Consider the following 17,005-nt stretch of genomic DNA (forward strand, 5'->3'; position numbering starts at 1 on the left):
TCATATGTGAAGCATGCTAGCACCAAGACCCAATCAACACCTTTTCTGTGTCATAGCAATGGAGATACTATCAAAGACAGTGCAGCCAAAGCAGAATTACTAAACACAGCCTTCTGAAATGCTTTCACAAAAGAAGACAAAGTGAATGCTCCAGAATTCAAATCAAGAACAGCTGCCAACATGAGCAGAAGTAGATATCCTCAGAGCAGTGAAGGAGAGTAAATTACTTAATAAAAACAAGTCTTCTGGTTCAGGCTGTATTCCGGTTAGGTTCCTTTCAGAGTATGCTGATGCCATAGCTCCATACTCAACAAACATATACAACCACTCACTCGACGAAAGATCCATACCCACAACTGAAAAGTTTGACAGGTCACACTAATATTCACGAAAGGTAGTAGGAGTAATCCACTAAATTACAGGCCCATACTATTAACATCAATATGCAGCAGGATTTTGGAACATATATTGTGTTTGAACATTATGAATTACCTCAAAGAAATGGTCTGCTGACACACAGTCAACACGGATTTAGAATACATTGTTCTCGTGAAACACAATAATCAAAAATCAAGGATTTTATTCTGACTTTTGTCAGATCACATGACCAGGTGGTACCAGCCCAACACCCATAGAGTGACCAGTGTGGGTTCTTTTAACATGGTACACACGGACAAGAAAAAAAAAAAAGCTCCCAGATTTCCCACTTAAAAATACACTTTGTCCCCAGGTGATAACATTCTATACCCAAATTTATCAATCCTCTGAAAGGTAAAGGTTTTATACACCAGTGTAAAACTTCTCAGCACTTTAGGAAACAAAAGGAAAAAAAAAAAAAAGAAAAACGCTCATTTTGGAATAGCTTTGATGTGCAGCAACATGTATATTGCATATTTTTGTATTACAGAAGCATAAATATTGATTCCTCTAAATACAGCATGGTTACTTCTGAAGCACTGAAATCAAAATTGCACTTCTCTTTTGTCAGACAGTCACTGCTCAAGTCATATGATCTCACCAGTCAATGACAGCAGAGTATAGGACACAAACATGATGAGTCAGCCAGCAACAACATGACTTAAGTAGCCCAATCACACAAATAGGAAAAGGTAATGGTTTAAATTAATATACATACAGCACAGTGACAAGAAAAGCTAAGCTTGCGCATACAATATTTTTAGTGTGTATAAACCTTTATAATATATAAAGCACAAATGTGCCAGTAAAATTTTAAATAATGGCATAAATGGCTGGTTTTCTAGCCCCAAAATGTTTCTGAGTGGCTGGTCCTCAAAGTGTTAAGTTTTTAATGAGAGTCAAATGCTTCATGATTTAAGAAATTCATCATTCATTGTCACACATTCATTAATTAAACTTGTGTAAAAGGAAATTTACTTTGAAAATAACATTTCTGAAACCACCATTTACAGTAGTTTCCTGCAAACTGTTAGAAATGTAAACAGTTGTGACATCATGCTCATCAAAAGCAGTTTTGTTGTTACAAAGTATTGCATAGTCTCCATCCTAAAGCCTTCAACAGATTCATCTGTGTTTGCACAGTGTTTTGTTTTTTAAATGGCACATTTTCTTCGCAACTACATTTTTATTATGGTGTTATTCTCTTGTTTATGTTTTATTGCTGCAGTATTATTCTGCAGCAGTGGACTAACGTAAAATTCTTTGTTAAAGTACCAGTTCTTATCAGTCAAAAATACTAAAATTTATCTGAAAACTAAAACAATGAAAAATGCTCAGAATACTAAAAAATTTCTGGGTTATTCCTGGATGAAAAATTCTAATGAAAATAAAATGATGGCCTAAACTGTACTCACTGTGGTATTGGCAAGGAAATGATGGTTGGGAAGCTTGGCCTAAAAAAATTCTTTGAGAGTCCAAACGGGCTGGAATGGTAGCTTGTCGAGAAACGGCTGCCCCTGGCACTGTAGATACCATCAAGGCCTGGCATCATACTGTAGCTGGATGTGTATCCAGGAGGACTCCACTGTGAGCCGCCACGAGAGTATCTGTTGCTCGGATAATGGACAAAGCCTGGAGAGACAGTGTACACTTGTTGGTGCCCATCGTAAGTGCCAGCACCTGACGATGACGGGTAGCCTCCATGGCCTCCATAATCCCCAGACCTGGGGTATCCAGCTGGATAGTCTTGATATCCTGGGTAGCCCTGTTGGTAGCCAGGATATCTGGCCTCATGTGCCAATTTACTGGTGCCTGGTGGCTGACCGAAATAATTGGTACTGTAGAGAGGCTGCTGTGGGTAGTCTGCAGGTTTGCTTCCAGTGCCGCTGGAACAAAGAAACGTATTCTGCTATATCAACAAAAATACTTCAGTTTTTGAAAATATAATTTAATTGCATTGATGGAAAACATCACCAAGTGGCAGCAGGAGAACACATATATAAAAGCTATTATGTATGTAAACTTTCAAAGTCAGTGGCTCCTTCTTCTAGCACAAGGGTTGAAGAGAAAGGAAGAGAGGTGAAGTAAAAGGACTGATGAGGTTTAGGGTAAGGGGTAGAGTGCAGAAAAGTCACCCAGAACCCTGGGTCAGAGGAGACTTCCCGGACAGGATGAGAACGAAAGACTGTACTGAACAAGATTTGAAAACCAGAGAGTTTACAGATAGGAAGTAGGGTGATATGCAAGGCAGAGACTACTGCTAGAACACTGTGGACGAGCGGAAAGCTAAGTGCATTGTATATGATAGAGGTGGAGGGAGATGGCAAAAAAAAGACTGGTAAGAAAATGAAAGATGTAGAAAACTAAAAGAGAATGAAGGAAGGAATAGTTACTGTGAAGAAATACTGAGACCAAAGAAAGTAACCTAAATTATGACCAGATGGTTGGCGAGAACCAAGTACATGGTGTAGTGCCAGTTCCCACCTACGGAGTTCTGAAAAGCTGGTGTCTGGGAAAAGAATACAGATGTCCCATGTGATGAAACAGGCACCGAGCTCAGAACTGTCACAGTGTAGAGCACGCTCTGCAACAGGATAGTAAGTGTTGGCAGTCTACACCCTCTGCCTATGCCCATTTATCCTAAATGATAACTTTACAGTGGGCACGCCGATGTAAAAAGCCGAACAGTGTTTACGTAACAGCTGCTACATGGCATGTGTCATTTCGCAGGTGGCTCTCCCTTTGACAGTATATGCTTTGCCAGTTACAGGGCTGCTACAGGTGATGGTAGGAGGGTGTATAGCAGAAGTCTGGCATTGGGAAAGATCACAGGGGTAGGAGCCATAGGGTGGGGAGATGGTGGTAGAAAGAGAATAGGGACTGACAAGGATATTGTGGAGATTGGGAGGGCAACAAAAAGCTATTCTAGGTGTGGTGTGCAAAATGTCAGAATGGATCTCATTTCAGGGCATGATTTTAGGAAGTTGTGCCCTTGTCAAAGTAGCTGATTAATACTGAGTGACTAGTGGTGTGCTGTGAAGCTGTTTTTTGGAGGCATCAACTGTATCAGTATTGGATGTGATGGCCTGGGAAATCTGCTTTTGAGCTAGGTTGGTGGATAATTACATCCAGCGAAAAGCTTTGGTGAGAAGAAAAGTGGTGTGGCATTTGGAACGGGATTACATTAAATTTAATTGGGAGAATGTATTTAGAGAGTCCAGGAATTTTAACAGGTCAGCCTCACCATGAGGCATCTTTGCACTATGGACTCATGGTGAGACTGACTGTTAAAACTCCTGGAATCTCTACATACATTCTCCCGATTAAATTTTGCATACTCTTTATCTGAATACCATGCCATTTTCCTTTATGTTGATCTCATCCTCACCAAAGGCCAGCTACTCACTTTTTTCATCTTAAACCTACTAATAAGCAACAGTACTTACATCTTGACAGTTGCCATACTTTCCGTGTCAAAAGTTCCCTCCCATACAGCATTGGCATTCAAGGCTAATGTATTTATTCAGATGCAGACTCTTTACAGCAATACACCCAGGCTTCACTGGACATAATAACCTCATCAGTCAAGTTCTAAAGCAGATTTCCTGGGGCATCACATCCAATCCTAGCACTGCTGATCCCCACAAAACACAGTTTAAGAGTACACTACCTGTCATTCAGTATTATCCTTGTCCTTAATGTAGTAATTAGCTACTTTGACAAAGCCATGATGTCCTAAAATCGTGCCCTAAAATGAGGTCCACTTTGTGTGATGTTTTTCCCACCACACTTAGAATAGATTTTCATCCCTCTCCCAATCTCTGCAAGACCCTTTACAGATGCTGTGCTCCTTCTGCACCTACCTCCCTACCCTACAGCCCTGTGACCGCCCCAGTGCAAGGTGCCCTATGCACCCCCCTCCCCCCCCCCCTACCACCACCTATAACAAGCCCTTTAACTAGTCAAACATATACTATCAAACGATGAGCCACCTGTGAAACGATACATGTTATATATCAGCTGTTATGTAAATGCTGTTCAGCCTTTTACATTGGTATGACTACTGCCAAGATTATCATTTGAGATGAATGGGCATATGCAGAGGTTGTACACTGGCAACACACAATATCCTGTTGCACAGCATGCTCTACAACATGACACTCATGACCTCGCTGCCTATTTCAGCACGTGTGCCATTAGGATTCTCCCCCAGACAACAATTTCTCAGAACTCCATAGGTGGGAACTGGCACTACAACATGTCCTTGGTTCTTGCCATCCACCTGGCTTTAAGTTACGCTAGTTTCTTTGTTTTCAGCATTTCTTCACAGTAACTATTACTTTATCACTCCCTTTTAGTTTTCTACGCCTTTCATTTACTGACCTGTCTATTTTTTGCCACCTGCTCTCACCTCTGCCACATACAATGCACTTAGCTTTGTGCTCTCCTTAACTCTTTCATGATGTTTTAGCTGTATTCTCTTTCTTCCATATTACCACAACCTTTCAGCTCTCATGTTTTCAAATCTCATCCAGTGCAGTCCCCAATAATCAGTCTTTCCTTCTCACATCCTGTCTGGTAAGTCTCCCCTGAACCAGGGTTCTGGGTGACCTCTCGAACTCTACCCCTTTTCCTAAAACTCACCTCTCTTCCTTCCCCTTCAACTCCTCTGCCAGAAGGAGGATCACACTCTAGCACCGAGAGGATAGTACGTGGTACCCCATTAACAGCTGTTTCTTTTTTTTTTTTTTAAGGTATCATCCAAAATACAAGTCTGGCTTGTGGTGACAAAATCATACAGTTTAATTATATTTTGTGAACAGTCCTTTCTTCAGTTTCTGTTTCTGCTGCTTACAGAAGTTTCTTGTATTGGTATATACAGCACTTTGCACTGTCCGCGATGATCTATTTTTTTTAACAATTCTCTCTCAAAAGCAGAACTGCGGAGTGATGACAGATACATCTGTAGTATATCCTGGTGTTTATGTCAGTTTGGAGGGTAAAAATATAGTTGTGTGTTGGTGAAGCCAACAAATGTAAAAGTGGATTCTACGGGGTGTTCAAAAAGTCTCTCCGCATTGCCGTACGATTGTTAGCCACACATGCCGTATGTCGCAGTGAATATACCGAAATTAAACTCAGTAAAATACAAGTTATTAATTTACTGAATATTCATTTTTACTTACAAATTTTCACATTAAATGTAGAAAGTGTCCCTCCTGTTGTTGAATACACAATTCAGTTCATCTAACCATGCTTCCAAACACAAGCTGTAACATTTCTTCCGTAATAGAAGCAGTGAAAGCAGATATTTCAGTTTTCACTTCATCGATGGATTTTGGACGGTTCCTATAGACAGTTGCTTTTGCTACATCCCAGAAGAAAAGGTCAGATGGTGTTAGGTCAGGCCAACGTGGAGGCCAAAGTCCCTGTGAAACTATGCAATCACCAAAAACATCAGGAAACAGTGACATTGAAGCGCAAGCCGTACCTGTATGTGCGGTTGCACCATCTTGTTGAAAATAACCATTCAGTATTTCACTTAACACAAGTTCTCTTATGAATGGGTACAGAATATCACTGCAATCTCATTGTGTGCTTATTGTTTTTTTGAAAAACCCAGGCAGGCAAACAATCATATGGCACGCACGGCTTACAATCATACGGCACTGCAGCAAGACTTTTTGAACGCCCAGTAGGATGTGATGACTGACATGTAGTGTAGCCAGGAAGCTCACACTTTATTTGCATTTTACTTGCTTTCAGACTCCTGCAATGTATATAAGAAATGTGAAGATGTGGCCAAAGCATAAAAAGAAAGATCACTGTTGTATTACTTATTAGGTGTTTATACGTTCTTTCCCATGCAAATGAAGGGTTTTCTTCAGAAATTATATTTGATCACACTCTAGCACCGAGTATGTTAAGGAAGTTGTTGCATGTCATACTTAGTATTTCTCCCATGATTGAAACAAAAAGCATCATTAGCTTGACAAATCATCTGTTCCCATGACCTCTTGTGATGGGCATTAAACATAGATTTCATGGTTAGAGTGCGCACGGCCCCTCATAAAGTTTCATCAAAATTATTTTGTGCAGGGTGGTCTTAAGCTACAGAAAGTGTTCCTCACATCTTACAGCCAGTGCATACTGAATACAGGAGTTTCAAACTGCAACTTTTCTGTTTATCATTTTCATTGCAAATAAGTAGGACCGTCTGAATATGATGCTACAGAAAAATGCTGAACATCATATGTGTAGATCGATCAATTATGAAAAGACACTGAAACAATCTTCAGGCTTAGTTTACATCCAAAGAGTAAAACATAAGAGAGATTCAGCGATGATTTTGGCAGTCTTATCATGCTATTCCATGCGCCCCATGGTTACTCTGCATCGTTGTGTTACTGTCAAGGATTATGTGACTACTTTATCAGGTCCATCCCACGGTACAGTATTTCTTTCCCAAAGGCGAGCTGTGTTCCGAGATGACGGAGCTCCTGTTTACACCCCTCACATCACTCAGGACGTGTTCCACGAGCATGAGGGTGAATTTTCATCTCTCCCTGGTGACCAGAGTCACCAGCATCATCGAGCCTTTGTGGTCTACTTTGGAGAGAATGGTGCACGATCACTAACCACCGCCATTATTGTTCCCCGAACTTGTCACCATTTTGCAGGACAAATCATATAACAATCCCCTGTAAACATACAGGAACAGTATTTATTAATTTTGTAATGATGGGAAGCTGTTTCAAATGCCAGTGCTTTTCCTACACCATATTAGGAGTGTAATGTATTGTGCTCTTGATGTTTTCATACACACACCAAAAAAATTTTTGCATCACCTCAGTTCTGAGAGGTCCATAACATGAACATGAAATTGGAATAGAGGTCAACATAAATATCATTTCCACCCTTTCTACTGCTCATGAAAACCACACATTGCATGTTGTGCCACCATACAGCAAGACCTCCAGAGGTGGTGGTCCATACGGCTGTGCACACCGGTAGTTCTAATACCCAGTAGCACGTCCTCTTGCACTGATGCATGCCTGTATTCATGGTGGCATACTATCCACAAGTTATCAAGGCACTCTTGGTCCAGATTGTCCCAAGCCTAAATGGTGATTAGAGAGTGGTTGGTGGGTCACGTCGACCATAAGCGGCCCTTTTCAATCTATCGCAGGCATGTTTGATAGGGTTCATGTCTGGAGAACATGCTGGCCACTCCAGTCGAGCGATGTCGCTATCCTGAAGGAAGTCATTCACAAGATGTCCACGATGGGGCCATGAAGACGAATGCCTCGCCATTGTGCTACCATTACGGTTGCACTATCAGTCACAGGATGGCATTCACGTATCGTACAGCCATTACAGCCTTTACCACCAGCGGCGTACGTCAGCCCCACATAAAGCCACCCTAAAACTGCAGGGAACCTCCACGTTTCTGCACTCGCTGGACGGTGTGTCTAAGGCGTTCAGCCTGACCAGATTGCCTCCGAACACATCTCTGACGATTGTCTGGTTGAAGGCATATGTGACACTCATTAGTGGAGTGAACTTGATGCCAATCCTGAGTTGTCCATTCGGCATGTTGTTGGGCCTGTCTGTACCGTGCTGCATGGTGTTGTGGTTGCAAAGATGGACCTCGCCATGGACGTCGGGACTGAAGTCGTGCATCATGCAGTCTACTGTGCACCATTTGAGTCTTAACACGACATCCTGTGACTGAACTAAAACCATTATTCAATATGGTAGCTTTGTTGTCAGGGTTCCTCTGAGCCATAATCTGTAGGTAGTGGTGATCCTTTGCAGTAGTATCCCTTGGGTGGCCTGAGCGAGGCATGTCATCAATAGTTGCTGTCTCTCTGTATGTCCTCCATGTCCAAACAACATCACTTTGGTTCGCTCAGAAAAAAAAATGGCTCTGAGCACTATGGGACTTAACATCTGAGGTCATCAGTCTCCTAGACTTAGAACTACTTAAACCTAACTAACCTAAGGACATCACACACATCCATGCCCAAGGCAGGATTCGAACCTACGACCATAGTAGTCGCACACTTCCTTACTGAAGTGCCTAGAACCGCTCGGCCACACTGGGCGGCGGTTTCAGACTCCTGGACACTTCCCTTGTTGAGAGCCCTTCTTGGCACAAAGTTACAATGTGGATGAAATCGATCTGAGGTATTCACTGTCTAGACATGGTTGAACTACAGACAACACGAGCCGTGTACCTCTTTCCCGTGTACCTCCTTCCTGGTGGAATAACTGGAACTGATCAGCTGTCGGCTCCTTTCTGCCTAATAGGTGCTGCTCATGCATGGTTGTTTACATCTTTGGGCGGATTCGGTGACATCTCTGAACAGTGAAAGGGACTGTATCTGTGATACAACATCCACAATCAATTTCTATCTTTGGGAGTTCTGGGAACCTGGATGATGCAAAACTTTTTTTATATGTGTATTTTTGTCCACCTACTGTACAACAAGCCAACGGCCTTGCTGCAGTGGTAACGCTGGTTCCCATCAGATCACCGAAGTTAAGCACTGCCGGGCTGGGCTAGCACTTGGTTGGGTGACCATTTGGCTGCCGAGCGCTGTTGGCAAGCAGGTTGCACTCAAAACTTTTTGAAAGAAACTGATGTAGCGGCTCCGGTCTTGTAAACTGACATATGGCTGGGAGAGCGGTGTGCTGACCACATGCCCCTCCGTATCCGCATCCAGTGACACCTGTGGGCTGAGGATGACACGGCAGCCGCTCAGTACCATTGGGCCTAACAAGGCCTGTTCGGACAGAAAGTTTCAGTACATCAAACACTGCCAGACACAGGACCAGAACACGAGCCCAAGAATGGAAAGTTAACTTAGCATTACTGTTGTCAACAGTAAGTAAAGCCATGCAGCACGAACGGCTGGGAGACCCAAAGGGAATATTCGGCCACTTGAATTGGAAAGGCAGTTGTTTTCTATCCTTCACACCAGTAGGGACCTTTCCTGTGTGAGTGTTACATGATGTTTAAGTGTAACTGTTAAGTGTAGGACACTGTAATGGGTTTGTGTATAGTGTGGTGTCATGTACGTGTTGGATGATGATGGTAGGAGGGAGACTGTGAAGCCCACTGCCAGCACACAACCCACTCCTATCGAATAGCTGAATAGCACCATGGGAGCCGCTGAGCTTAACATCCACATCTTATTGGTAGATCACCATCAACTGTGTCACATATCCTCACTTAATGAGACACTGCATGGGTGTTCAGAATTTAATCGAGGACACTGGCACCACGGCTGCTGAATGAGGTCTTGATGCCACTAATCTCTCCTGTTCCCTCTGTGTCCCATCTGCCTTGAAGTACTGTGAGTGAATGGAACAAATCTGTTTCCTAACAAGATTCACAGAGCATACAGTCAAATTCTGCACTGTTGGGCATGTTCAGTGCAATACAGATTCAAGGATAAACAAGGACAAGAAATCAAGCAAACTGCAATTAACATGAAATGAGCAATCGAAGACCACATGTCCCTTATACCAAAATATACACAAAATATCTCTGAACAACCTCGGAAATTTTTTTACAGCATTTCAGGTTTACCCTGTATAGAGTCAATATGGTTTCTGTCAACAGAGGTCTTGGGAAACTCTATTCACTGTGTTCACATAACTTACAAGAATGCAGCCAGGTGACACAATCAAAAACTGCCGATATTACAATAGGACCACACCCTGTCATTTTGAAAGAAAAATGCAGTAAGTAAACATTGTGCAATGGAATGGAAAACCGCAGTTAAAATAATGTTCCAACATTTGGCAAAGCTGTGCACCATATTGCACAACATGTTGGCCTAGCTCTTGTTCATGAGATGATCCATTACACTCATTAACAGTCAGCTTTTCTTTCCAAAGAATTGTTGTGGCTTCATTTGTTGATAGATTCTAAAATTTCAGCTTTTTCTTGGGATTGGCTGGACAATGTTTCAGGGTCATAGTCTGACTAAAATTTTCATTCTTTAACTGCTTAGCATTTGGCAAAGTCTGAATGTTTCCATGGCTCACAATCTAATACTACAAATTGACATCCTGTAATAGATCTCGCCGAGAAAGATTCTGACGACACAGCTTTATCCACATTAGGGGATGATTTAAATTTTGTGCTGATTCCCAAGCGTTTGGCAGTGTTTGATTTTATTGGTTCTGTTGAACAGTCTGTTTTTAACTACCTCCCGATGTTTCAGAGGAGACTAGGAGGTAGGTATGTCATGTGTTGACTGAGGTATGTCCATTCAGAGAATTTAACAGCAGCAGAGGGATGCTTCACTTAAACTCATCCATACTTCGTTATTTTACCTGCAGAAAAGTAAATGCCACACTTGTTTTGGAAAAGCAGGTTTACGTTCGAAAGATGCACTGTTTACTATCTAATTCAGTGTATCACGAGATCAGTGCTGACCCCAAACAAATTGTTGAGAGAAAGAAGAATGTTCCTTGTTGTAGGAGACTATCAGCTCTTACTCCCCACCCGGCTGGCCGTGCAGTCTAACGCACGCCTTTCCGGGCGGGTAGGAGCGCCTGGTCCCCGGCACGAATCCGCCCGGCAGATTTGTGTCGAGGTCCGGTGAAGCGGCCAGTCTGTGGATGGTTTGTAGGCGGTTTCCCATCTGCCTCAGCAAATGTGGGCTGGTTGCCCTTATTCCACCTCAGTTACACTAAGTCGGCGATTGCTGCACAAACAAGTTCTCCACACACGCATACACCACCATTACTCTACCATGCAAACATAGAGGTTACATTCGTCTGGTGTGAGATGTTCTGTGGAGGGGGGGGGGGGGGGGGTTCACCAGGGGCCAAACTGCACAATAACCCTGGGTTCAGTGTGGGGCGGCAGAGGGGTTAAGTGGACTGCGGTAGTCGTCGTGGGGTTGTGGACCACTGCAGCTGCAGCGGGGACGGAGCCTCTGTGTCGTTTCTAGGTCCCCGGTTAACATACCATACAATACATACAATCAGCTCTTACTGTGAAGTTTCCCCTAGGTTATATGGCCTTCTGAAGAGCCACAAGGAAAGGGTTCCTCTTATGCCGACTGTAAGTGATACTGGCACTATGACATATCGTGTAACAAAGCACCTGCTGAGAACACTAGTAGGTCAGTGTGAGTGTCACACTATGAGCTCAGTGGAATTCTTACGTCAATTACAGGTAATGCATTTGAATGATTGTGATATTCTACTAAGTTTTGATGTGGTCTGTCTCTTCACTCGTATTGCTTTGTCTGCTTCATTACAGTTGATTGAAGTTAGCTTTAGTGTCAAATTAATGAACCCATATTGACATGTGTTCACTTCCACTTACTTTTTATTCTATGACCAGCACTATGAGTAGACAGATAGAGTTTTGATGGGAAGCCCCTATCGCCAATTTGTTAATGGAAGGTTTCAAGGAACATGCCTTGGAGTTGGCAACCTTGAAACCTATGTGTTTTTTCAGATACGTACATGACACTTTTCTTGTGTGGCAGTGAGGATTTTAAAAATACTTGAATTCAGCCCATTTGAATATTCATTTCATGATGGAGGGGAAAGGGATGAATACTTTCCCTCCCTTGATGTGTTGGTCTGGGGGTTGGTTGATGGTACATCGGGAAATTTCATTTATAGAAAGCCTACTCACACTGCTTGTATCTATAGGCTGATGGTTGTCACCATCTGACTCAGTGTGAAGTGGGTACTTTTTACCTCAATTCAAAGGCCCCACGTCATCTCAGACCCTGAGAGATTGTCAGCTGAGTAAGCTCATCTTGAGGTCACCTTTCATGAGATGGGTTATAGTGAAAGACAGATCAGAGTGCATTGTGCTACTGACCAACCATGAGTGATGATAAATGCAGGGAGAATTTCCAACAGGATTGGGTGTCTGTCATATTCCTTGTACACGTGGTATGTCACATATTGGTTACATTATTAGGACGGGTGTACTGAGCATAAGCATCATACATTCTTACAAACCGAATGACGTGGCGCAGTGGTTAGAACACTGGACTTGCATTGGGGAGGATGACGATTCAGTCCCATGTCTGGGAATCCTGATTTAGGTTTTCTGTGATTTCCCTAAATCGCTCCAGGCAAATGTCAGGATGGTCCCTCCAAAAGGGCACACCTGACTTCTTTCCCCATCCTCCCCAAATCGAATGAGACCGATGACCTCGCTGTTTGGTCTCCTCCCCCAAACAACCCAACCCCATGCTTACCACAGCTGAGCTAAACTGCTTTTGTGGAACATTGTCTATGCAATGATCATCCCAGGAATACAACAACACTGAGATTCTGGCATGCAGTTCCAGCTATTGGAAAAGTGTTAATAAGATAGCAGGTGAAATTAAATGAACAAGTAATGATGAAAGGCTTTTGGTTAAATTCTGCATGGAACACTACTCTCTCCTTTGTCAAAAAACAGAGAGACATCGTTAATGCCATCTCGCCCATTGGTAATTAATTTTCACTATTGATAACTTCTGATGCTGGTCATTGTTGGTTGTATGGTTGTGCTCGTGTTTAGAGAGAGAGAGAGAGAGAGAGAGAGAGAGAGAGAGAGAGAGAGAGAGAGAGAGAGAGAGAGAGAGAGAGAGATTGTGTGTGTGTGTGATCCTTCCAGAATTGCTCTGCAAACTAAGATTTTAAATTTCCTTAGACAATCCTTACCTCCTGCAGTCTTGCCTTGAAAATGACAGGGTGTGTACTTCTTGTAATATCAGCAGTAATCGACATCACCCGGCCGCATTCCCATAAGTTATTTGAACTTTGTATATGCTGGGAGAAACTAAGGTCTCAGTTCATTGTGTTTGTCCATAACATCAACAAAGATACAGATGTAAGAGATGAATGTAGAAACAAGCATTGCCGGCATCAAGTGGAATTACCTCATAAAACTATTGACGAAATCTTTTTGGGGTACCAGATGAAGCTAAGAAAATACAACTCACCCATAAAAGAAGTTTCTTACAAAACACTCATTGACTGATTTTTGAGTTTTGCTTGCTCATCGCACTGGACCAGTTACAAAATAGGATTAATAGCAGAGACACACAGGAGTTCAGAAAAATGTAAATACTCTTTGATAGTTAATATCTTTGGAACAAAATGGCATATTGTTGCAATTTTGCACAGTAACAATGTAAATTGTTTCCTCAACAGTTCTTGGCACTCCTTTTCCAGCACTGAAGGAAGTAAGATTGTCATCTGAGCAATGCAAGGCTGTTTTGAAGTGGTACTGGAAGTATGAAAACATGAGGGAGGGACAATGGTAATGGCGTAATGTTTACAGAATTCAACTACTAACTCATACAACAATTTATCATATTTGGAATAAATATGAGGACAACAGCACTGATCAGAATGTGTACAAGGAAAGGTCTGGCCAACCGAAATCATCAAAATGTCCAGCTTGCAGCATAGCTGTGTTGCAACATTTTACTAGGTTACCTAAAAAATCTGAGAAGCAGGGTGTACATGAAAGTGTGTAACAAATTCTGAAGGCTACAAAGAGGAAAGTGTACATTCCAGGATTGCTGCAGACTATGAACAAGGACGACCCAGGTTGAAGGATGGAGTACTGTGAGTGGTTTGAATGCATGTTTCGTGAAGGGTGAAAAGTTTGCATTGACAGTTATCTGTTGGCGAGGTGCAATTCAAGCTGCATGGTGCAGTACCACATCACAACTGCATGTACTGGGCTCCTGAAAATCCTCACACTCACATGGGCAAACATGTTAATTTACCGGGCATTAATGTCTGCTTTGGTCTGTAAATGCACAGTTTCATTGGCCCATTCTTCTTTGAAGGTGCTGTTACTGGTGAGAAGTATTTTCAAGTGCTGCAAACATCAATTTTACCTGCCATCCGAGAGGTGTTTGAGAATGAAAGATTTTACCTACAACAAGATGGTACTCCACCTCTAAACCAGATGTCAGAGCCTACTTGGTTGAAAATCTAAGTGGACAACAGATAGCTGAAACGGAAGCTCTTCACTACACACTGTAGTCTCCAGACCTTACACCTCTTGACTTCTACCTATGAGGCACCTTCAAAGTTAAGTTTATCAACAGAAGCCAGCTACACTGAATGAGCTACGAGAAAGCATTGAGGCATCCTGTGCTGCTATCGCACCCGCAATGTTGACTGCCTTAGTTCAGTAAACAGGTCAACAGCATCGATGTTGTTTGGCTGCCAATGGGGGGGTCACATTGAACATATAAAATAACTTTCACACAATTGTAACTATTGTTCAGCTAAATCTAAGGATGGAGGTTAATGTAAATATCAAAATCAAACCTGTATTTACAAAGTTGCCAAGATGTCTAAATCAAACTGTAGTAACCAAAACCAAGTGCGGGAACACCTTGGGCTGCGGATCGGAGAAGCCGGCGGCGGCGGAGCACGCACCACCGGGTAAACACAAGGATGAGTCAGACGACAGACCAACGACAACCGACAACAACTGACAACGACCGACTATGACCGACACAGCAAGGAAGAGATAAACAACAGAGGCTTGTAGAAACCACAACACCAGACACCAACAGTAAATCCACTCGGAACCAGATCCAGGCAAATGTCAACAACGAGCAACGACCAGAACGCAGTACCGCCGAGATAGAGACGCAATCCAGAGCGAGTACCAGACTGACTGGACTAGGGCAGAGCGGGTCCCTATATACGAAACTGGAGGGAGCGGCTATTGGCCGCGGTCTGCACATGGTGTAGCGGTGGCTCCCTTGCTGCGTGAGAGCCACTGCGCGGAAGAGCCACTGCGGACATGGAGCCCTCTGTGGCTGACCATGTCCATTTGTTCTGCCACGTGTTTGACTTCCGTGGTGGGAGGTACTAGACAAACATTATTGTAGAAAGGTATTTCATTTAATTTGGCGCTGATAACTGTAATATTTCAGTATGTTTATTACTCTGTATAGAGTGTAACAAATTGTAGATTCAAATGCTGTAATCTGTTTTGAAAAACTAATGAGACTTAATTGTAGACTTCAAAATTACTGTTTGAAATAATTAATTAATTCAAATTCCGACTGGTAAAAGCTATATAAGCAATGGCAGCAATAGCTGATCGGAGTTGGTTTCGAGTCAGTTCACTGTTAATTCCAACACTGTGGTGCATATTAGCAAGTTATTAAGTACATTTTCATTTTGGCCGCATCATTTATTAGATTTGATTAATGTGACGAGTTGCTCCAGGCATAGGAATAGCCCAGACTTTCTTTCAGGTGGAGATAATTTGCAGCAATGAGATGCACACCTCAGATATGAACATTAACAAACAGCAGGTTAGATATCCAGTTTGGTAGCCACAAAAGATAGTTTTATATTTAAGATACTATGAGTTACATTTAAGACACTATGACAAGCGATTATGGGTGCATACACTCCATGAAGGGTGAGGCAAGATGCTAGCTCCACATGCTTCATGAAATGACCACAACTGAAAAATGTCAAGGAAATTACAGTTCATTCGGAGCCTTAATGACAGTCCTTTCTCTTATGTGGCACGGGCAGATGGAACACGAAAGGCTGAAAACACCGTTGGTATTCGACATACCCTCCACCCCACACATTAGAAAACATGAAATGGCCTTATGTGTGAGTACAACTGAAGACCATAATGCATAGAAATCTGGAGGAGGAATTTAGCTCGTAGGGCATGTAAATGGCAGATGGTCCTGGTGACAAAAACAGAATTGTTGTACATCGAGATGTGATCATACACTGGTGAATTCTTTGTCAGCATCTACTGCAAGGAATAGAAGAGAATACTTCTCTTACCCCAGTGGGGTGACTCAAAGTCTGTAGGAGAGCACGGAACTCGACAATCACTGCTAGACGCAGTAGTGACACGTGTAAGTGGGCACACTGCCTTGTCGCAGTGCCGGTCCTGCTTTGCTGTAGTGCCACAGACCCCTCACTGGCCAGTTAATGCTCACAGCAGTGCTATAAGTGCCGCCAAACTGTGACCTCACTTTCAGTGCACCTGTCTTTACCGCCACACATTCATTGTCCGTGCTGCATAGGGGAGGTTTACCAAACAGGAAATTATGCCGGGGTGCCACAGGGCTCCATTTTAGGTCCGGTGCTGAATATAGCAGACTTCCCAAAGTCGCCGCAAGTCGTCAATGCCGTGTACACTAATGATACATGCAGTACGTGGCTAGTTGCTGTGCATCATTGACTGCAAGTTCTTGCACCAGCTTGAAGAAAGAGCTATGAGCTAGAGTGCTGGTTTCAGTGCGGCCAAAAGTCAAGGCACCATCCTGACCGAGTATCATCCACCAGCGATTGCCAGTGTTGTGCCCTTTGGGCATCCAATTGAATGGATCCACGAAATATCAAGGATCTCAGATGGAATGAGCAAATTATTCATGTGCTTGAGCAAACAATACAGCAGCTTGACGTGCTATACCGACTGCTAAATGAGAGGTCTCCTGGGTCAGTTGTGGCCTCCATATCGAGAGGCTGAGTATTCGGCCCATCGTGAAATACACCAGTAAGGTGTGAGGAAATTCAGCTGATAGCGACATCAAGCACC

General features: G+C 42.9%; 1 protein-coding gene and 1 pseudogene across 3 annotated transcripts in view; one reads left to right on the forward strand and one right to left on the reverse strand.

The window, feature by feature from the left end:
* Positions 1 to 17,005, reverse strand: part of LOC126292235 (uncharacterized) — a 149,864-nt gene that overhangs the window by 68,387 nt on the left and 64,472 nt on the right. For all 3 annotated transcript variants that reach the window (XM_049986113.1, XM_049986111.1, XM_049986112.1), the window contains exon 3: positions 1,833 to 2,303. In XM_049986113.1, the coding sequence (XP_049842070.1) occupies positions 1,833 to 2,303 (471 nt within the window). The remainder of the gene's footprint in view (positions 1 to 1,832; positions 2,304 to 17,005) is intronic.
* Positions 8,912 to 9,028, forward strand: LOC126292502 (5S ribosomal RNA; annotated as a pseudogene).

This window comes from Schistocerca gregaria, chromosome 9, assembly GCF_023897955.1.
Source record: "Schistocerca gregaria isolate iqSchGreg1 chromosome 9, iqSchGreg1.2, whole genome shotgun sequence".
In the NCBI taxonomy this organism is placed as follows: domain Eukaryota; kingdom Metazoa; phylum Arthropoda; class Insecta; order Orthoptera; family Acrididae; genus Schistocerca; species Schistocerca gregaria.